Source organism: Diadema antillarum, unplaced genomic scaffold (assembly GCF_040938485.1).
Source record: "Diadema antillarum isolate AM-2024a unplaced genomic scaffold, OU_Dant_1.0 seq00002075_RagTag, whole genome shotgun sequence".
In the NCBI taxonomy this organism is placed as follows: Eukaryota; Metazoa; Echinodermata; class Echinoidea; order Diadematoida; family Diadematidae; genus Diadema; species Diadema antillarum.
Genome location: NW_027272722.1, coordinates 63613 through 86080, shown reverse-complemented (window position 1 = coordinate 86080; position 22468 = coordinate 63613). Strand labels below are relative to the sequence as shown.

Here is a 22468-nt window from a genome sequence, read left to right as displayed (position 1 = left end):
TTGATATCTAGAATATATATATATTTTTTTACAATTCTCAAGCAGTTTTCTTTTTTGTTCTTTATCAGCATAATACCCCTCTCGACAAAAATGTCCTGCACCGACCCTGTTTTCATCGTTGAAAACAAAGAACATCATCAATGTCTTACTTTTCCGCAACATTTAGGAAAACCTGGAATCAAATAAACCCTGTACATGTGCTGGTAGCGAGAAACTAATCGCTGTCTCTTGTATACAGCGTAACAAGTGGAGTATGTGTTTATCACTCACTCATATTAACACCTTAAAGAGTTTAGTCCACTCCAATATACGTGCTAAATACTTCTGATATAAGTCGAGCCAATTGGGAAATGGCACCTGTGAATCTTTGAGTTGTATTTTCATTTTTATGCAAGTTAAATGGCAAGCTGTGTTTGAAAGTAATTCTCTCTTTACTCTCTTGAAAAGGAAAGGCAAATGGTGTTGTTATAGATTGTCCTAAACTTCCACTAGGTCTACCTGCCTGAGCAGCAATTGACAAAAATAATTAATAGTTTGAACTCCAGATCTTATATTCCTTTCATTCTCTGCATGAATGCCAATAAATTCAAACATAAGTGTTTTGGTGATCGCATTGTACGATTCTCATTATTATGGTGAAACGCATGATTTATTCAGCAGTTGAAAATACTATAAGTATATCTTATCAATTAACAGTTACTGACAGGAACTTGTATGTGGATCTTTATCTCCATTCAGACGAACCAGCCGGACAGTGAAGGAAATGACAAGACTGACGTTATCGGCCTCAACCCGTCTGAGGGTGGGTGTATTCTTATGCCTCCTCCACGAAGTGTCCCGGGAGGCATAATATTATGTTTTCGGGTCGTCCGTCCGTCCTTCCGTCCGTCCGAAATCAATATTGTGGACAGCGTAACTATAAAGTACATGTACTGTTTGAGGAAACCAAATAAAATATGGCATATCATATGTGTACATGAGTGCACGAAGTTGTGCCTCTCCTATCACCTTTTGGGCGCACATGCTTAAATTCGTAAAATTTCATTATTCCCCCACATATCCGCAATGCCTGAAGGTATTTTCTTGAAACTCAGTGTATGAATATTTTACCAAAAACAGATTCTCCTTTAAAAGGAAAGTTTCGGATCATAATGTCCAAGGTCAATTGAAGATGCTAAAATCTAACTTTTTTTTCTCCATATCTCGGGAATGGCTCAAAATATGTATCTTTATGGATCGTAGTATATCTTTTTACGAAAATCAAGCTCAAAGGGGATGGCTCGTAACTGATTAATGGGAATCAGTGGGAATGCTGACTTATTGTTCCAATCCTTGCGGGATTCATTTAAAGATAATATAAAGTTTTGGTACCTCAAAAGTTACCCTGAGTTTCCTTGTCTTAGTTTGTGTTTCAGGTTAAAGTATCTTTCATATAACTTACACTGTGAGACTTACTCGCCCCAAAGTGCTCTCATGTCTTAGTAATCATGCAATAATGGTTTCGTACAATACGTGTATATTAATTGTCGCGGTACCGCGTCGAGACAAACTAACGGCTCGTTCGAATTTTTCAGAGCCCGCTCTGCTCTGGTACGAAACCATTATTGCATTATTACTAAGACATGAGAGCACTTTGGGGCGAGTAAGTCTCACAGTGTTAGTTATATGAAAGGTACTTTAACCTGAAACACAAACTAAGACAAGGAAACTCAGGGAAACGTTTGAGGTATCAAAACTATTATTATCTTTAAGAGTACATTACTGTATATATCTATTGTTGTGTGAAAATTATTTGCTTCAGAATGGGCTCATATTCAAGTAATGTGCAGTTCAATGTTTCCAGGTTAGCATGCCTGTACAGTGACGGGGCGATCATTAACAATCCTCGCCCGCAGAACTGACCAACTATGCGGATGTTTTTTTTTTTTTTCACTGTCGACCATTCCTTGCTATTAAACCACCCGTGTTATGCTCACAGGATGCCCGCAGATGACGAGCGGATCCGGTGCATAGGCACAGATAAACGGGCAACCTATGTACTTCAAGCGGGTTATTATTATTATTATTATTATTTCGTTTTATTTATACAGGGTGGCCTCGTCAGTAATCAAGTACTGTTTTCCAGGGGGCCCTGTAAACACATACATACAAGGTAACAATCACAACAAATAACATTTACATAACTCCGAATAGTACATCAAACAGAACAGAACTGATCATAACATTGGGAAAATGAAGAATGAGACTAAATGTAGCAGTTTGCAACCGGGATGGAAAAAAAATGCAACTTACTGTTTGAGTTTATAAAGAAAAATGCACCCCTATAATGAATATAAATATATCATATATATCAAAATATACATGCCTGAGAAAAAAAATTATACAACCATTAAATTTTTTTCTATCAACTTACCAAATCAAAAACTATTATCTACACTAAACTCTTCATTCACTTATACATTATACTATTCTGTACATCAAAATTCTGTTAACTGCCTTTGACCTGCGACACCTACGGGCCTCCTAGTCAGTGCTAGTGGTATTCTCCGTAGACCTCTGCCTGCAATACCCACGACTCACAAGGAGTAATTTTTGGGAATGCTTAAATATTTGCCGGTGCGTGCCATCTGCGGGTGGGGGGGGGGGGGGGGGGATAGGTCTACGCAGAACACCAGTAGGAGATTCGTAGCGGCCGCACCTCACAGGCAACTGCCGTAACACCGTAACTAGAATGCAAGTAGAACATAAGTAGCACGCGTCCAGCAGGTAAGAGAAAAGTGAAAATAGCCCAAATCTTTCTCTGCACGTAGATTTATCCTGCGTGCTGGAAAATCCCTACAGGCAACAAGCCCGCTTAGCTTGCCCGCAAAGGTGTGGCAGGGTCTTCAAACAGGCATATCAACCCTATAAAGCCCAAGGGGGGGGGGGGACATTGTGCCCCCCACGTTTTCTTTTGCCACTCCTACACAGGGGCCCGTTTCATAAAACTTGTCACAGTGACAAGTTGTCATAGATGTGACAAACTACTGAAATACACTACTTGCATCTGACTGACTGAGAGCAAATTTGTCATAGAAATGTGGCAGTTGTCACTGATGACAAGTTTTATGAAACGAGCCCCCTGATTTGAACCAAATTTGGTGACTTTTCCTATAATTGTATTGGAAACATTTTGATATGTAATTTAGCTATGTCAAGTATTGTTGGTTGTCATGGCAACCGTAAACTGACAACCATGTTCATCAGATTTTGCACGATTTTCTGTTCCAAGTCCAATTAACAACATAATATTAGATGAAATGGGAGTTTTCTTGGCTGTAATTTGCTGAAGGACCAAAATGTGAACTAATTATGGTTGTAAATTACGCTGAAATGGCATTCATATTATTTCCTTTATGTTTTATATGACATAGGCATCAAACAATAGATATATTTATTAGGAATAATAAAAAATACAGCATTTTCCAAAGACTACCCTTTTATTTTGTGTTATACTCACACAAGCTTTGCTGGTAATACAATTTGTTTATCATTTTATCAATATGCAAACTCAGAATTTCAATATTTTGGAAATATGAAATGTGATTCCAATATATGTACCCATTCCATGCGATAAATGATAGGTTTTTCTTTATATTGTAATGAATAGCGCCCCTACATGTTGACCTTGATAAATTTCAACCATAAGAAATAGTGGAGGTTGACTTGCTTCTCCCTTATGGAGGAATATGAACATGATAAAAAGATGATGACAAAATAAAAACATATACTGGAGATACAGAAATAAAAAGAAAGAACATAATTTTAGCGTATTTCCTATGTATTTCTCTATATTTTGGTGAATAGCGTCCTCAGTGGATGACCTTGAGAAATTTCAAATGTTGGGTCATAAAGAGTATGAGTTGGTCTACCCACGTGCAAAATATGACGGTCATACATCATATAATAAAGAACTTATATAGAGGGGATGCACTGCCCCCTTCCCCCCCCCCCCCCCCCCCCCCCCCCCCTTGGGCCTGGAAGGGGTCAAAATAGCTTGGGCTTTATAGGGTAAAGGCCGTGTCACACCTCTCCGGGCAAGCCTTGCGTGCGACTTGCAAAGAACAATTTTTACTACCTGGAGGTCCCCGTAGATGATCCGCATATGACAGTACCTAGCACGTATCTCACCCGTAGTCGCCCTGAAGTGCGCACGCAAATCTTTTTACCCGCAACCATGTTTAGCCCTGTCACACCTTTCCGGGCAAGCTACGCGGGCTTGTTGCGTGTAGGGATTTTCCAGCATACCGAACAATATTTTTTTTGAGGGCGCACAAGGATTTGGGCGAGTCACTGCATGTGTCTTTACTAGCTGGACACGTTCTACTTAAATTCTACTTGCGGGTATACTGTGTGACCTGTGTACTAGTCGTATGGGGGCTGACAACTCAGTGAAGAAATTCCTCTGAATGCATGGCAAAAGTCCCATGGAATGTCATTATCTTGGCTGCATACGGGGACTGCGAAGTACCTGCGTGGGAGTTGCCTGCGAAGTGCTGCCGCTTAGGGCCTCCTTCTGCGTGGACCTCTCCGAGCATCCCCGCGACCCGCCCGGAAAAAAGTTTTGGTCATGCTCAAAACTTGGCTGCGGTTAAATCGGACTTGCGTGCGCACCTCCGGGCAACTACACGCGAGATACGCGATAGGTACTGTCATGTGCGGACGAAGCGCGGTGAGCTCCGGATAGTAAATTTATTTCCCCGCAAGTCAAGCCGCAAAACTTCCCCAGATACGGTATGACAAGGCCTTGAGCATGCTCAAAATTTGTTCCGAGTAAATCATTGGGGTTCGCTCGCAGAGGTACACGCAAAACACCAGTAGGAAACCCTTACGGTCAGCACCTCGCAGGTAATTCAAATTCAGGTACTTCTCAGTACCCATAAGTTGCTTGTAACAGGAAACGGATCGGTTTCAAAGCACTCACGCAGGTCACACGGAATGCACGCAGTATGTAAGAAACCAGTGCGAAACCTGCAAACATTCTTGTTCGCCCGCGGAAATCTCTTGCGTGCTGTAAAATACCTCCTCGCCACAAGCCCGCGTAGCTTGCCCGGAAAGGTGTGATACGGCCTTTACGTATAGCTCTGGTTCTCTCAAACAACCAAACAAAATACATTACACCATGCACTCATGGCTATTTAACACCACAATAACGTTTGTATATAAATGACACTTGTATATTGTGCTTTAATATGAAGCACGGGTAGAATGGACTAGCACTTTGTACTTATTTCTATTATACTGTAGTTTAACAAGAAACTGTATAAGAAGTTGATTTTAATACATGTAGTTGCTAACTAGGCTCCTGACGAAACAGACTGTCCAGCTACTGTAAGGCACTTATCAAGCAACACTTTTTATCCTATAATATATTTTAGTATAATGTTCAGAGTATTCTATTAATATTTTATTCATACGGCATCCACATTAGACATGTACACTATTTTAACTTTAATAGCTACCTCAGAGCCTTCTGTGGGATCCTCTGCCTCGTCGGCCGTCTTGTTACCTTCCAATACTAGTGAGTCATCCATCAAAGAGGAGGTGCGCAAGTACGTGGAGAAAAAGCAGAAGGGAGACAGTCTTAACTCACCTCCAGCTGATGAGATGTCGTTGAGTATATGGGACTTTGCTGGGCATGATGTCTACTATACAACCCACCAGGTTGGTAATTCATAGTAGCCTACATTATAGATTAGGTGTCATGTTTTGTCACACGTAAGATGATGAATGATTCATGTTCACATTACCTTATTCTCCGTGTCATGTCAATATTCATGCCATTTGGGATTTTTTTCTGTTTTGTTTTGTTTTGTCGTTTTTTTTAGGAGAAGGGGAATGGGCAATTGCCATGGACAAGAAGGAAAAGAACGGGTTTGAAAAGGGGGTCGATTTGAACTTGCTTTTTCTGTGTTGTTTTTAGGGTGTTTGTTAAGTGACGCAAGTCATAGTATTTATCATAAAACCAACAGCCAAAGAAAAAGTGAATTCATAATGAGGCCGATAAGTTTTGGTTCAGTCAGAGCAAAATTTCAAATTTTCACATTATTGTACTTTCATGCTTACACTTGGGAACATATCTGTGCTCTTATGGGGAGAACTTTAATGTGTCAGTCCCGCTTAATTCATGAGGTTATCATGATACAGAGGGAAATTGAACCGCTTGGATTAGAGTCGGGCGATCGTCTCCCCTAACGGTGCGTTATTATACTAATGATGCACAGGATAGAGTGCGTTAGTGTAGGCGTAGTGCACTCGAGGGTATTTACAATTGTGAAACATGCACGAGGCGAAGCCGAGTGCATGTTGCACTACATTGTAAATACCCGAGAGTGAGCTACGCCTACACTAACGCCACGAAATAATCCTGTGCATCATTTGTTTTATAAAATGGGTCGAAAATTCGAAAACTAACATCATTTTTCAGCGTTTTTCACGTACCTTTGTGGGTCAAGACGTCCGAAGATGTTCGTCCCAAACTTTTACGCACGTCGCACTCGCGGAAGTCCCGCACATACAGTACAGTGTGTATAAGTATAATGGGGGGTTGGGTTTCCGGACACCCGCATGAAAACTTACTTATTTTACATAGAATATGCACCCTTTACCTTAAAGACTTGATATAGACTCCTCATATAGGCCTACTAGACAACATACTCTGAAAACGGCGTGAGAATTAACCTGCTAAATCGTTGGATTTGCTCTTCAAAGTGACTCCATGTACGCGTCCGGTCCCATAACGCTTGGTCTACTGTACTGTACAAAGTGTACGTATAGTACAGTATACGTACGTACGCCACATATGTTATGCACAAGGTTAAGGGAAGACAGGCCGGCCGGCCGGCAGCCCGAACTAGAAGTTGTTTACAGGAGGATTGACAGCGCGTACGCGTATGCATGCAATTCATCAAAGGAGCCGCCGCGCGCACAGACGATCGGCAATCTACCATAGGATTACAGGCAGTGCAGTTGTACTGAAGTAAAGGAAGGAGGTGTGTCTCATTTCAGCGCTTCCTATTGGCTACATTCTTGAACCCATTTTATAATTCGTAATCTCCCGAGCGACCGAGCAATTGGGCGATGCCAGACTCGGTGCTATAGCCATAAACGTGTGGGACATTGCTGCCACTGAGACACGTGTGTGTGTGTGTGTGCGTGTGCGTGTACACATCATACGCAAACATTGTTAACCGCGAGCTGCGGTGATTGGAGGAGAGAGGCCAGAAGACGCGTGGCTCTTTTGGCCTCTCTTCATGCGCATGCGCACTGAGAGTGTGCTTCCATTCGGAAGCTCTCGTGGCTCGGACAGCCATTTTGTGTTAGGAGATTTTTAGTCTAATGTGTTGTTCGCTGACCCATTGAGCCAGTGCTATTCTCATTCGGTGTCACTACATTTGGTACAGAATGGCATTTCTTTCCATTATAAACCCACACAGACAGCATACCTCAAGACAAAAATGTGCATGTATAATCAAGAAGTTGAACAAAATTTATTCTTTGTCATGTATCTCTCAGCTGTGATTACATCAAGAATGTTGAGCGCCAAATAAAACATCACTTGGATATCAAAAAAAAAAAAAAAATCTTTGTAAACACGTCTAAATGTGACCATGCATCACAAAACCAACGAGAAGTCTTATCCTTTGATTTTAGGTGACGGCTCAAAAATAGTGAAATGGGTCAACCAATTAAATCTTGAGATTTTCAAGTCTCCTGAAAGTCCTAATCTTCTGCAGCATTATTTGGTGATCCGAGTATCCTCTCGGATCACCTTCTGTATCTGTACGGATTCTTTCTTCTTCTTCTTCTTCTTCTTCTTCTTTCTTTATTTCTGGACAAAAGTTGTGCATCTACTAACTCAGAAAGTTCTCAGAGTATCAATTTCAAACTTATAGTATATATGTATCATGTCCCAAAGACGACAAATCTAATGTATCAGAGTGATTGGTCAACCGTGACGTCACTATGACGTCATTATATGAAAACACATTTTTATTCATATATCATTAATAGAATGGAATTTTTCAATGAAATTTATGTCACATATATTTCAAGTCAAGCGCATTCTACTCATATTATCAAAATTCATATTCATTGTTAAAAAGTGCGCGTACGCGCGCGTTGAAATATTTGTATGCTCAAATCGAGCTTAATTTTTTTTTGCACACGTTTCAGACCATCTGGAGCATTTTACCTTATGAAAAATTGAAAAAAAATGGACGGACGCGTACGCGCGCGCACATATACACACGCACAGCTCATATGCAATAGAAATTTCCCGTTTTTTCACATTTATCAGATGCCTGAAATGTCAAGGAATATTTCTACCAAGTTTCAAGTCAATCTGACTCAATATGACGTCATACGGGCCCGTCAAAGTTGAAATTCCGCGCGCGCGTCAATGGCGATATACAGTGCAACAATGCCAAAAAACCGCCAATTTTTAATCCGATCTTACTCGTCAGGATGGACAGTGACTCCCCATTTTCTTTACATATTTTGAAAGTTGATGAGTTGTACATGTCATTTCATGGGTTGGCGATACTGAAAAAAATGATTAAAAGATATCAAATTTCTTAATAAAGTAAAAAAAGTAAATTTTCAAAATGACGTCATCAAATTTCAAGTTCACTCGAGCGTAATTCACTTATCCTTTGCCGATTTTCACCCTAATTTCAGTATGTTGTAGCTTATTAAATGCTCTTTCATAAATGTCATAACACAATATTGATTGGATGATGGTATTACCTCGTAAAAATGGATTGAAGGTAACCTTGTCAAATTTGAAACAGTTTACGTGTTATCTCAATGGGAGTGCAGTTTTTATGGAAATGAAAATTGACATGACTATCTTTATCGAGCACTGGCTCACTTATGCTTCGGTGAATTTCTCCCAGATTTTAAAAGGCTGTAGCTGAGACTTTGGGCTATCGTGAATGTGCCCTTTGTTTTTTCATGCGATGTCGGGATTGCGTCAAAAAACTTGGTTGAAATTAAAGCTTATCTTCGATGTATTGAAATATTTCTTTCTGCAACTGTCTTTGCAATACTTCAAGAAAAACATACCCTATCACCACCATATTTTGCACATGTTTAGTTCATGTCACGTACATTATTTCATGAAATAACAACTACTTGATCAGACGCCATCTTGGGTATGTAGATTAGGGTCAAAGGTCATAAATGTATTATCCTGTATCTTGGTGAACACATGTCCTATCTTTCCCATATTTTGCACACGTAAAGACCATGTTACAAGGATCATTTCACAAGTAATCACTTTTTGCTCAGATGCCATCTTGTCTGTGCAAAGTGGGGTCAAAGGTCATATGTACTTCTTTCTGTATCTTCGTTATGACGTGTTATCTCTATGGGAGGGAATTTTTCTAGATGTGAAAATTGACATGATTGTCTTTATCGAGCACTAGCTCACTTACCCTTCGGTGAATTTCTCCCAGATTTTAATATGTTGGAGTTGAGACTTTGCGCTATGTTGTTGTGCCTTTTGCTTTTTCATACAATGTCGGGATCATGCTAAAAAAAACTTGGTTGAAATTAAAGCTTATCTTTGCTGTATTGAGATATTTCTTTCTTTTTGCAACTTTCTTTGCAATAACTCAAGAAAAACAGCCCTTATCACCCCCATATTTTGCACATGTTTAGTTCATGTCACGTACATTTTTTCATAAAATAACAACTGCTTGAACGGACACCATCTTGGGTATGTAAATTAGGGTCAAAGGTCGTAAATGTTTCATCCTGTATCTTGGTGAATACTTGTCCTATCTTTCCCATATTTTGCACACGCAAAGACCATGTTACAAGAATCATTTCACAAAATAACCACTTTTTGGTCAGATGCCATATTTGGTGTGCAAAATGGGGTCAAAGGTCAAATATACTTCATTATGTATCTTCGTTAGTGCATACGGAATTCGGTACCAAATATGGCAGGTCTGACTCCCTTTTCTAAATGAGACTCCAAACATCACATGGCCAATGTCCCCTCAACACAGATGAAACCTGTATGGTCATGCCTATTGGGATCAGGACTCAAATAATTGATTTCCCAATAGATCGGATCACCTAATTTGTCAGTGTTGACAAATTCCGAGTCTAGTTTAGTTTGGGATTCTAACATGAATGGGAAAGTGCGTTTTCAGCAGTTTCTCTACATCCCTTTTTTGTGGGGGGGGGGGGGGGAGGGGTGGGGGAGTAGAATGTTAAGTATGTCTTAGAGACCCTCTTCCATTTCTTGAAATTCTGTGCACACTCTTCAATTTTAAGTCGACTAACTTTTGAAAAGATAATGCTACTGCTTTGAAAGTTAGCATTGATCACGGACAGGTGCAATGCTCTATTTCAGCATAATCTCTACATTGTTATTGATCCGGTGGTTTACATCCGGTGTTTTGTCACTTTCATCACATTGCTAGCACGGCTAAGGAAAGACTCTGTACTTCAGAGCCTCTTTTCTCAGGTCACACTTTTGCAGAGTGTGTGCTTTCTTTCCGGTATTTAGATAGGGGGTTGGGGGAATTCATTTGAATTGGGTTATACACCATTTTAAAGCTTATTATTCTGCTCTTTCAGAATCTACCCTACTTTAAAAAAATACATGTCTAGCGACTTTTTGTTGGTTTTGTGATGCATGGTCACAATAGTGTCAGTGCCATGAAATTGTTATTTTACAATGTTTTTTATTTACATTCTGAAACAAATATTGTTGATAGTATGGTTGTATTATCAACATCATAAATAGCAAAGATTAAATGTACAATGTTGATGAATGTAATGTAAATACATTTTATTGGTATATTGGTGTTGCTGTTGTTTTCATGTCAGTGTTCCACGTCCTGCAAAATTGGCTTTTTAATGGAACACTCCTTTCCATCGTTATGATCACTTCTTCTTCTTTTTGCATCATGGCAAAGTGTGCATTCTTGAATATTGTGTTTTATGAACTCTCCTTTCCAGCTAAATAATATTGACACATGCTCTGCTTTGTATCATATTTTTCTTCAGTTTTGTTTTTTAATGGAAATAAACTATTGATTTGAATGTCGTTCTGTGATGAAAACGTTCATGCCTGGAAACCAGATTTCATTGAAAGTTGGTAGACACTAACTGGAACATTATTGTGGCATTCTGTTAATTCTTGACTAGTATTAAACCACGGTCATGGTACTCTCTTTCACCACGCGTCCTACTCACGGCTTGAAGAATAGTCACTCATAATATGTTGATTTGTTTTCTGTCCCTGTTTCTGTTATGCAGGTGTTTTTAACGTGGAGGGCTATATACATCGTTGTCTTTGATCTGAGTCGAGACCTTCACTCAGTGGTCCCACCGGATTCTCGAGACGAATGCTATAAAACGGTTGGTGAACAATGATTAAAATTTTGCCTTCTTAAACATCTCTTCGATTAAAACAATAACAAAATACCAAATTAGAGCACGCCTCTACGGTATTAGTGTGTATTGCATGATAATCTACAATTTTATCGAAATTTGACGGGAAGTTTTATGACTACAAATATATATATTTTTGTACCATTTTCGAGCAAAGAAGACATGCTACACGAGTGGATGCAAACTCGCGACTGACAGAAGTACTGCATGAACTAATAGTGGATATTCTTGTCACTCTTTCTCCCTCTCCCTCTCTCTGTCTCTCCTCCGTCTTTATTTCTCTCTTCCCCTCTCCCTCTTGTGTAACATTATTTTAATCATCAAGAATTCACAATCATTCATTGGGTATTCTCTGCACTCAAACATGTTACACTTCCACACTTTTTGCTCTGAGACACTGGGCCTGTTCTTCATGCGCTACAAGACTGTCTTTGCTCTTACTCTTCAGAGGTTTTTTCAAGAATCAGGATTTTACGAAAACAGAAACGAAAACTTTTTTTCGCTAGTATTTGTAAGAATCCCCGTCTATTCTTCAACCTGTATTTGACATTCACTTGATAGAAAATATGTTTTGACAAATGTTCTTCCAGCTGTATCTGTCCTGCGGTAATCTCAGTAATGGCGAGAGGTAGCTGCACCTGTTCATTGATGCTATCGTACCAGCATAATGGTCTTTGTAAGTCCTGTTGTTCGTGTAGCGTGACCGCACCATCTCAATATCCTGATCTTGACGATGTAGAGGACGTCATGAAGTGGTCCAATCGCTTCTCTGACCCAATTTCACATTGATTTTGACTTCTTTGTTTGTTATTCTATCCCTGAATGTGATGTTTAAGATTTTCTTGTGGCATCTCATTTCACAAGTTTGATTTTTTTTTCGCTCCAGTTCAGCTGTAAGGGTCCATGTTTCACATACGTATATGTTGCTGTGACTACAGACCGAACTGATTGAGTATTCTGTTTTGGTGACCATACTGTCCTTTTTAGTTTGGTCAGTGCTGATTCTACTTGCGTATTGTATCAACTATATCCCCTTTGACCCATTATTTATCACGAGATGTTTGGAGTTAGTCACTTCCTTAAGGTTGTGGTCTTTCATCTTGAGTCCATAATTATAGTCGTCAGCAAAATGTAGGTTAGCAATTAGTCTGCCACTAATGCTTACTATGTGTTCGTGTTTCTCAAGCGCATCTGCCATGATTCTTTCAAGGAAAATGTTGAATAATGTTCGTGAAAGTAATATTCCTGTCAGCTCTTGATTGTCTGCTCATAATATACTTTTTTTCTAGAATGTAGAACTGGTATGTAGCAATCTCTGGGCTTGGGCTGACATTCAATAACGATTTTTTGAAGAAAAAAAAATCCAAAATGCCTTTTAACTTCCAGTGGGCTTACCTTTTTTTTTTTTTTTTTTTTTGGTCGATTTACTATAGGATCCCAAGCTGTAGACAAGAGTGGCTGTGTTCTTAACCTATGTATTTTATGCTGACGAGAAAAATGACTTTGATTGAATGCTTGCGGTTTTTCCTTCAGTATCTCTTTATTTTTCTGTATGAAAATTGCATGTTTCTTTGGGTGGTATGAGGTTTCACGGTGCACCACGTATTTTTTTTTTCTTTTCTGGAGTATGTGAATGACCCTGAAAAGGGCCTACCCAATCCCGACGTTTCGGCAAGCATGTTCTCGCCATTTTCAAGGGAATGAGCAAGAGGGAGGAAAATCCGGGTTAAATACCCTCAGGAAGGATCAAAGGGACTTTGATTGGCTGAACGGGCGAACGGGTCACAGTAGGTAGGAGGTCAAGGTTGAGTGCACAGAGTCACTTCCTGTGTGTGTGGGTTGTTACGGTTGGCTGCACACAGGATAATGGCCTCCTCCTGAGCAATATCTGGCTAACTCTACTTGACAAGCAGGCTGATTATTAAACACCCCTCAGACCCCCACACTATAGTGGCCCTAATTGATACTTACAGTTAGACAACCATTACAATGTGTGAAGCTAACCGTGACAACCCCACACACAGGAAGTGATTCTGCGCACTAAACCTTGACCTCCCTACCTACCGTGACCTATTCAGCCAATCGTTGACTTTCCCTCCAGGAAGCCAAAGTCCCTTTGATCCTTCCCGATGGTATTTAAGCCGGATTTTCCTCTCACTTGCTACGAATTTTCTACGAATTGTTACGAATGTGCTACGAATTTGCTACGAATTTTCAATCTTATCTGGAAAACATCTGTGCTGCCACAAGCATGGACCCATTCAGTCATTGCCCGATTCTGAAACGAAATTCAGACCCATCAAAACCCTCGTCAAACAGACCAATATCTGTGACATCGGTGATGTGTAAATTGATGGAAAGTATGATTGATAACAGATTGTTGTGGATAATAGAGAAATGTCAGATATTATCCTGTAATCAATTTGCTTTTAGAGGACATAGAAGCACAATGGACGTGATCGTTAGCTTAGAAAATGATGTACATAAAGGTTTGGTAAGTAAGGAATATGTTATATCTTGTTTTTTGGAATTTGAAAAAGCTTTTGATGTGTTGTACAGAGAAGCAATTATTTATAAGACGCAAAAGATAGGTTTCCGTGGAAGAATCATTACATGGATACACAGGGTTTTTTTTTTAATAATAGAACAATTCAAGTTGAGCTTAACAATGTTTTGTCTGATACATTTGTGTCTGATTATGGTCTACATCAAGGCAGTGTTATCAGCCAGACATTATTCAACATAATGCTGAGTGATTGGAATGATGGATTAAATAAGGTTAGTGTCTCCTTGTATGCTAATGATGTAGTGATATGGTGTGTAAATAAAAATTTTGATTTTTGTGTGAAGGAAGTTCAAACAGGTCTTGATTTTATATCTGAATGGTGCCATAATTGGGGCATAATATTATCTAGGAGGAAATCATGCGCTGTTGCATACATTAGCAACAGAAGAATACCAAAGGTATGTATTCGATTATGTGATGAGCCCATGGAAGTTAAAAAGGAGGTTTGATATCTCGGGGTGTGGTTTGATTTTAAGTTAACTTGGAAGCGTAGTATAGAATCAATTATAACAAAATGTAGGAAAAGAATGAATTTGCTGTGGATTTTAGCTGGCACTGACTGGGGTGCTGATACAGCAACACTACTTTAGTTAACATAGCACTTATTCGATCTATTTTGGATTATGGGTGTATGATTCAGCCTCTAAATGTCAAAAGGATAGATTGCAATCAATTCAATATCAATGTTTGAAGACTATCACAGGAGCCGCTATAGCTACCTCAACTGATGCACTCCAAATAGAGTGTGGGGAGATGCCCTTGGATTTACGAAGACAGTATCTTACTTATTCATTTAACCCGTTGAGGACGAGTCCCGAGTATACTCGGGCAGGTGTCTATGGGAAATGTGTGTTGTAGCAAAATCAGTCCGTCCTCAACGGGTTAAATTCCACATTCAAGCGCAAAATGCAGATTAGCCTTTGAAATCACTCCTGTTATTTTGCTGGCAATATGAAACATTTCACTGGAAAGCTGGCAGAGAACCAGTTGCAATGAGAATCACTACCTTAGATGAAACCATCGAAAATTTTGACGGTTGTATCAGAGGTATTCCTTTTTGGCACTTGGTTGTACCACATACTTCTTATAACATTCAGAAAAGGATAGCCAATAAGAAAGATGTTAATGAGTACGAATTGAGGGCGATGATGTTAGAGTATATTGATAATGAAAGGATTTTTTTAAATGATTTATACGGATGTATTTCTTCCAAACAAGAGAACAAAGTATCTTCTTCTGCTTTTTATGAACCGGAATATAAATATGGTAAAGCGTTCCGGATCCCTCCCGTTTCAGTACACAGATCGGAACTTATAGCCATCCTAATGGCCCTGGAATGGTTAGAAGTGAACCATATAATGCAAACACCTGTGTTGATATTAACTGATTCTAAATCTGCACTACAGGCAATAGAACATCGAGATTCTTCTCCTCTTGTTTTTGCAATTCTGTGCAAAATTACACATCTACATAAAAAAGGAACTTATTTCTTTGTTGTTGTTTTAGAGGGTCCCCTCTTATTGTGGAATATCAGGTAATGGGAGAGCTGATACTCTTGCGAATTCAGGACTCGCACACCAAGAAGTTGATTTGCAAGTCTCTTATACGGTGACAGAATTACGTATTTATAATTCTGCTGAATTTTAACACCAGGATATGGTGTACGAGATAGGAAAATTCACAGCATGGAAGGCATCTTTATACTATTCAGCCTACACCATACGAATTTAAACCATTCTGTAAAAGTAGAAAAGATGAATGTTTATTACATACTTGTAAGCTTACTTATCATTTGTGTAAAGTAGGAAAACATGGCAATGTACAATGTGATATTTGTAAAGAACAAGAGACCATCTCTCACGTTCTGTATTGTAAAAGATACTGCTCCAAAGAGTAACATTACCGAGTAGGACTGACCAGATTTTGCGAGTCTTATACGAGGTGCTCTTCTCTATCTCAACTTTTATGCGTACAGATTGCTCCCCGCGCCAAATTGTTATCACGATTATTATTTTAGTTACATAACAATGGAATTATTGTTTTTTTCCGTTGTCGAAAAAAATGAGTGAGAATTTCTTTTTATATATGAGATAAAAGGCGTAAATATTCAATATTGAATGAGGCGCCTTTAGGCACTACCACCGCCAACAACACTTGCTCATTCCCTTGAGAACGGCGAGAACATGCTTGCCGAAACGTCAGGATAGGGTATTCCCTTTTCAGGCCCACTCACATACTCCAGACAGAATACGTGAAGCACCGTGAGACCTCATACCATCCACCGTTCTACCACCAAGGAAGCCTTCAAAGATTGCAGGTTTCTGTCTAATAAAACAAGTAGTACGTTTGTTTTGCTATAAAAAATAGAAACGTCTGCAGACGTACGTATCAATCAAGGCTGAGCACACTAGATTTGACTTTCACTGACACTATTCAGAGTTTGCAAAGCTAGTGTATGCTCTATTCACATCTCACATTCGGTCGATATTTTGCATTATGCGATATGCCACATGCAGTTGATCGTGGAAAGGGGATACATGCACTGCTTGATTGCTCTCGGGCAGGCGGAATAACAAAATTGAAACAAAAACATACACATTCCTCACGGGGGCCCCGGGGACACAATACCCAGGGAATTGGGGGGGGGGGGGGTCACATCGGGTCCCAATATTTACCTTTTCAAATTTTCAGACAGGACGTGAAACGAACTTGACAGATACTGCTTCTGAAATGTAGAATCAATACCTTTGTAGATTTGGAAATTATTTCTTACCTACCGGCACCAAGGGGCACAATGCCAAGAGAATGAAGGTTAAGAAGACAACGCCACAAAATCAAGGAATCTTTACAAATTATCTCCTGAAAAACCCGATAATGGTAAGTTTTATAATAAGTTTAATAGTAGGTGAGTGTACTTGCAAGGGACCAAATTTTTTATCTTCTTCTTGAAAACACTTAGGTCAAATTCACCAAACCTGGCAAGCATCCCCTCACTAGGGTCGGAGAATACTATGTTTTTACCCCCCCCCCCCCAAAAAAAAGGGGGAAGATCACCATAACCTTACCCCTGGGGACCCCGTGCAACCTAGCATCACCATATTAGAGTTTAACTCTTTATGTGCCATGTTCGCACGTCCGACTCAGTCGACGGCGTGCCAACTTCGCATATTCTGCTCATAGTTGGGGGCCTAAGGGCTCAAAATGGGTTGTTTGGTTCAGATTTTTCCAAAAGCACCAAATTTGGCTCATAGGTCCCTTGTACCATGCTCTTTGGATTTTTGATGGGCGCCAAGACTAAAAACCCTTGGGCCGCCATATTGGTGGAATCCAATATGGCCGCCATCCGGGTTAAAGGTTAACTGCAGTTACAAATTGAAAAGGTTGATTAATGTTATGAATCCCATGTGGAAGATTTGACGGGGCTAGAGAATGTCATTCTAAATATCATTTCTGCAATTCAAGGTCACTAATCACCTCTCAAGGTCACTTTCAAGGTCAAATAATGGTCAAATCAGGCATTTTGTGCATTTTTCGAAACGGCATCTGTGAGCATTCAACTACAATTCACTGGTACCCCTATTTTGTCCCATTTGTCATCTCTTCCATACTCCTTCAATGGTCAATTAGGGCCAAGAGCGGTTCCATCCTCCTACATATCAATAATGATTATGACAAATAAATGAAAAAATTGTATTTAAGATATATATACATATATATATATATATATATATATATATATATAGATATCTATATTCATATATATTGAAATTTTGAGCACATAAAACGGGCTTCCATCGGTTTCGTTTTCTTTTCTCATTTTCTTTGCTCAAAGTTGTCACTATTGTTTCTGGTCAGTTTTTCCTTTCTTTGTTTCAATGTATATATGTATATAATTATATAATATATATATATATATATATATATATATATATACGGCCGCCATCCTATTCCAAGGTGCCGAATCAGCGTGCAATGGCAAAGAGGGTAATAAACACGCCTAATCTTAGTTTGTCTTCGTTTTTTTTCCCTTCTGACGAGATAGCTGGATAGCCCGTATGCAACTAGCTGGTCAGTTGTATGTACTAGGGGTGGACCACTTTACCGGTTTATGCACCTTGAGTTTTCCGATAACGGAATGCCGATTCGGGATCTTTTCATGTGTCTGGGTTTGTGATTCTTTCACACAAGGGACTTCCACTTTTTATATCCAAGTGATGAGGCGCAAAGTGTTGTTCCTCTACTAGAGGGGACGATATGACAACACACACCATTGCTCAGCTAGACTTGAGATAAGTGGGATTCGAACCCGCGCCGGAACACAAGTCTGTAGATCGCAAGTCATACGCTACCGACTGAGCCACCTCGTCACCTTTCATGGTCAATTATATAACTTTCCAGCTGGCAAGCGATATGATTCTCCTCCTGCTGAAATTGGTGTATGCCTTCTAAGTTCTCTCCCTTGCTTCCGGGGAATCGAGCTCCTCGATCCAGGTCAGACCAGTATTTAGGGGCAGTTAACTAAATTCGATCATTAAAGTCCTTTAATGGCAGTATCGTATCAGAGTAGGTGAAGACAATTCAACTGAAGGTTTTTTCTTATCTTTTTTTATTCTCTTTTTATCAAACGAAACCGTTTCTTTACTGAAAGCGCAAATGACTAGGGAAACTGAACACCTATTGATGTTGTATTGGATACTGATCCCGAAGAAAATAATCTTAACATTTTTGCTCAGCAACACTGTGCAGTCCTCTGACAAGAGATGGTGATGGCACCACTCAAATCTCAAATCATGATTGGAAGAGCGTAGCGGCTTCCTGAAAATTGAGATTGAAAAATAAAGAACTGCCCTCATTTATCAGCGCACAGATATCCAAGAATAAATGGGACGGACAACTCATCCTGAACACCTGATTCGAGACGGAAATATCCAACAGGAATTGGATCTCACAACCCTTCAGCTTTCCAACAACTTAGATGCGGTCTACGCAAAGATATCCTTACAAAGGATGACATAATGTTTTCTGAAAGCATTTTCTGAAAACAGTATACAATCGCACGGATGAGCATAACATCACATTTTTGGTAGCGTGCTTTTTTTAATCCCTTTGATTTGAGGGAGTTACGGGTGGGGCGTGGTTTTGAAAAGATAAAGGCCTTTTCAGCTCTTTCCTGTACAGCATACCTCTCTTCCAGAGCCCAACATCAGGCACTGACAGGGTGCGACATTACTTGAGACTTGCTTTGATGTGGCATGCAAAATGCAGTAGTAGTATGGGTCAGCAAACCAGAGCTCATTGACGCATTAACTACTTTAATAATCGTGCTCATGTCCAGCAAGGACTGATGAGCAACAAGGTTTGGGGCAGCCTGCGTCAACGAGGGTAGGCATCATCTCGTCATAACGTGGGAGCAGATCATCAGAAACCACCCTATTTGATGTGATCCCTGACTTCAGGGACTGGAGTTGGAGGAAAGATGGCACAGGTACATGGCAATTAATAGTACTATCAGCCACTCTCCGCAATGCTTTAGTACCAAATTTCATTCTTCTGCACCACAGCTGTTTTAAGGCATGCATTGGGAGGTGGAAAACATGGAAATGAAAAAAAAAATAATGAAATGAATGAATGAATGAATGAATGAATGAATGAATGAATGAATGAAGGTGAAAATGCACAATGTAGAGCAGGTGTCAGACGAGCCATGGTCAGTAGTTTGATATTGCTGCAAAATTAAAGTGGGGGGGGGGATTGAGGGCCTATCTGGCGGGAGGAGACATTGTCGCAATGCCAGCGTCTCGAAGAAATTATTTTCGCTGTCACAACTAACGCGATTTCCAGGGCGACGTCCAAGACGTCTTTAAACAAAGGAACAACTTATTTGCTTGGAAGTCACGGGGATGTTGGCACGGCTTTTGCAGTCGCAGGGACTTATCAGAGACGTCTTTTCTCAGCGACTTCTCACTTTCGTCGCCATTATGTTATTACGGTCTCCACAAGATGCGGGACATCTCGAAGATGTTGCAGACAACTAGTCCCCATGACATGGCCACAGTGATGGAGACTTCGCAGAGACGTCTCGGAGACAAGCTGGAAGACGGAAATAGTCTCAGCAAAAAACGGAAATGTTTGATTCTCCTGCGAATCCTGGAGATTGGGCTCATCTCCAGGAGACGTGCGTCGTAGAGATGTTGCGGAGAGTAGAGTTGCAACCTATAGTCTTCAGACCAACGAGATACCAACTTATAAAGTCTTGTGATATCATACCAATTTGCGTACAAGCAGTTTGGATAGAATGTTAATAGACCATAGAAGGTGTCATGAAAGTTGTACTATAGCATATCTAATCTGTACCCTGTTAATGGTGTCACTGTGGCGCCTGTGAAATATGCTTGTTCCCTAGATGACGTCACCAGGACCGTCATGTTCTCTGAACGGCATATTTAGCTGTGGAGGCACATACATTTCCTATAAGGACTTTTGAATCGAACTTTCTTACTCAAGTTCGAAAATAGCAAATTGATGCCAATCTGATGTACTAAAAACTCTCTTAAACACGACAGATTCTTTTCTTTTTCATCCAGATTAGGAGTGATCTTCATAATTATTATTCCATTGAATTTAGATCTGAATCATGAACATCTATTGTGATTGAGGATCCCTGAACTGCAACAGAGAAATAAAAACACTTCTCTTTTCAGTGGCAACGTCAAGGACGTTGGTAATATAGAGAGTAGCCCCCCCCCCCCTTGTTGCTAAACTATTAATATATTAGGTAGCAATACGATTCTATTTCTCATATATGTATGTTTTTATTGCATTCCTTGCAGATGAAGATGAAAATAATAATCCAATAATCAAATCTTGAAACCTCTTTTAGAGGGCATTGCCCATCATTCTAACTAGCTCTTTTGGCTGTCATTAAAGCAAATGCAAATATCTTGAATTCCGCACATATGACCAGTCGGTGAGGACATTTCCTCTTAGCGCTTGTAATGTAAAAATAATTAATGGAATGATTGTGACATGAATTATGATATTCCATAGCTTTGGACAGAACCTCATTTAAATCTTGTGTAGCCATATCATAACAGGCCATAATTGAAATGATGCAGAAAAAAATTACCGTAAGTAATTATAAAAAATGAAATTGAAGGGTTACCAAGTCTTCAAATTTGATTGTGAAATAAGGATCTGAGTAAGATCCCTTAGACCTAATTACTCGCAGACAGGAGTTCGTATTATAATTCACGAGTGTATACCTAGGCCCGTATTCTGCTAAAAACTTAGACCCGAGTTTAAACCCACGCCTGGGTCTAAAATGGGTTTTGGGGTTGAAACCTGGGTTTAAAACACCAGTTTAGACCCAGGTTTAAACCCAGGTTTAATTTGTATGCTACTAAATCCAGCTATGGTCTAAATTGGTTTTAAATTAAACCTACCCAGGAGGAGGTTTATGTCGAGTTTAAATCGAGTCTAACGATGACTAGTAAGGGTACCAGCACACAGATGAATGCCAATGGCACAAAACGAGTGGCTGGCTGGATACAGCAGCTAGCTTGCTGGCCACACGCGTGTACACACGAGATACGCCTATGTCGTTGAGAAGCAAAGAGTATCTGCAAGCTAGACAAGCACTAGAGACTTCTACTCTTCGCTTAGAAGAGACTCGACATCTAGAAATACTAGTTACTACTACCTAGTAGTACTGCCTGTACTAATATAGCGTTAGTCTCGTCCTTACGATGAAAATAACAGTCCTCGACTGCGTCGCCTGAAACATCGGGATGGGCAGCAGCCAGCAATGGGGGTACAAAATCTGGTAGCCCTGCTGGTCAATCACCCGAAGACCCACAAAGAGATTCCCGCCAAACATCGGATCTAGAATCACTTGACCCGGTTCTAATGCATACCATCCGAGAACAAGTCGACACAGCGCTGAATAAGACCGACACGCGTGACCGACTGGTGGAATCTATTGTCGCAGCAATCACGGAGCAGGTGACACAGGATGTCTACAAAGCCATTGAACTTGACCTTCATCAACAAAAACAGCAGGTTGCGTCACTGACCGAGACTGTCAACCGGCTTCAGGGAAAGGTCGATCGTCTGGAACAAATCTGTGAAGAACAGGAACAATACACTCGCCGGAACTGTCTACGTTTCCATGGCATCACGGAGCTGAAGGACGAAAACACCGATCAGCAGATTGTTGACAAAGTGCGAGAAAAGCTCCACATCGACATCACCCCCCTTCACATCGACCGCAGTCATCGAGTCACGCCAAGAGACTGGGATGGAGCGAAAACGCGCCCGATCATCATGAAGTTCACGAGTTACAACAAGAGGATGGCCATCTACAGCAAACGAGCGGACTTCAAAGGATCGAACATCTACGTCCATGAAGACCTGACATCGAAGCGCCAACGTACCGTTGCTGAACTCCGCGAG

General features: G+C 40.2%; 1 protein-coding gene across 1 annotated transcript in view; it reads left to right on the top strand.

Moving 5' to 3' along the window:
* LOC139713843 (probable serine/threonine-protein kinase pats1) overlaps positions 1–22468 on the top strand; it is a gene marked incomplete at its 3' end in the record, with an annotated part of 67532 nt that overhangs the window by 5548 nt on the left and 39516 nt on the right. Inside the window, exons 3-5 of the mRNA XM_071625549.1 lie at positions 739–802; positions 5498–5703; positions 11317–11418. Of these exons, the coding sequence (XP_071481650.1) occupies positions 739–802; positions 5498–5703; positions 11317–11418 (372 nt within the window). The remainder of the gene's footprint in view (positions 1–738; positions 803–5497; positions 5704–11316; positions 11419–22468) is intronic.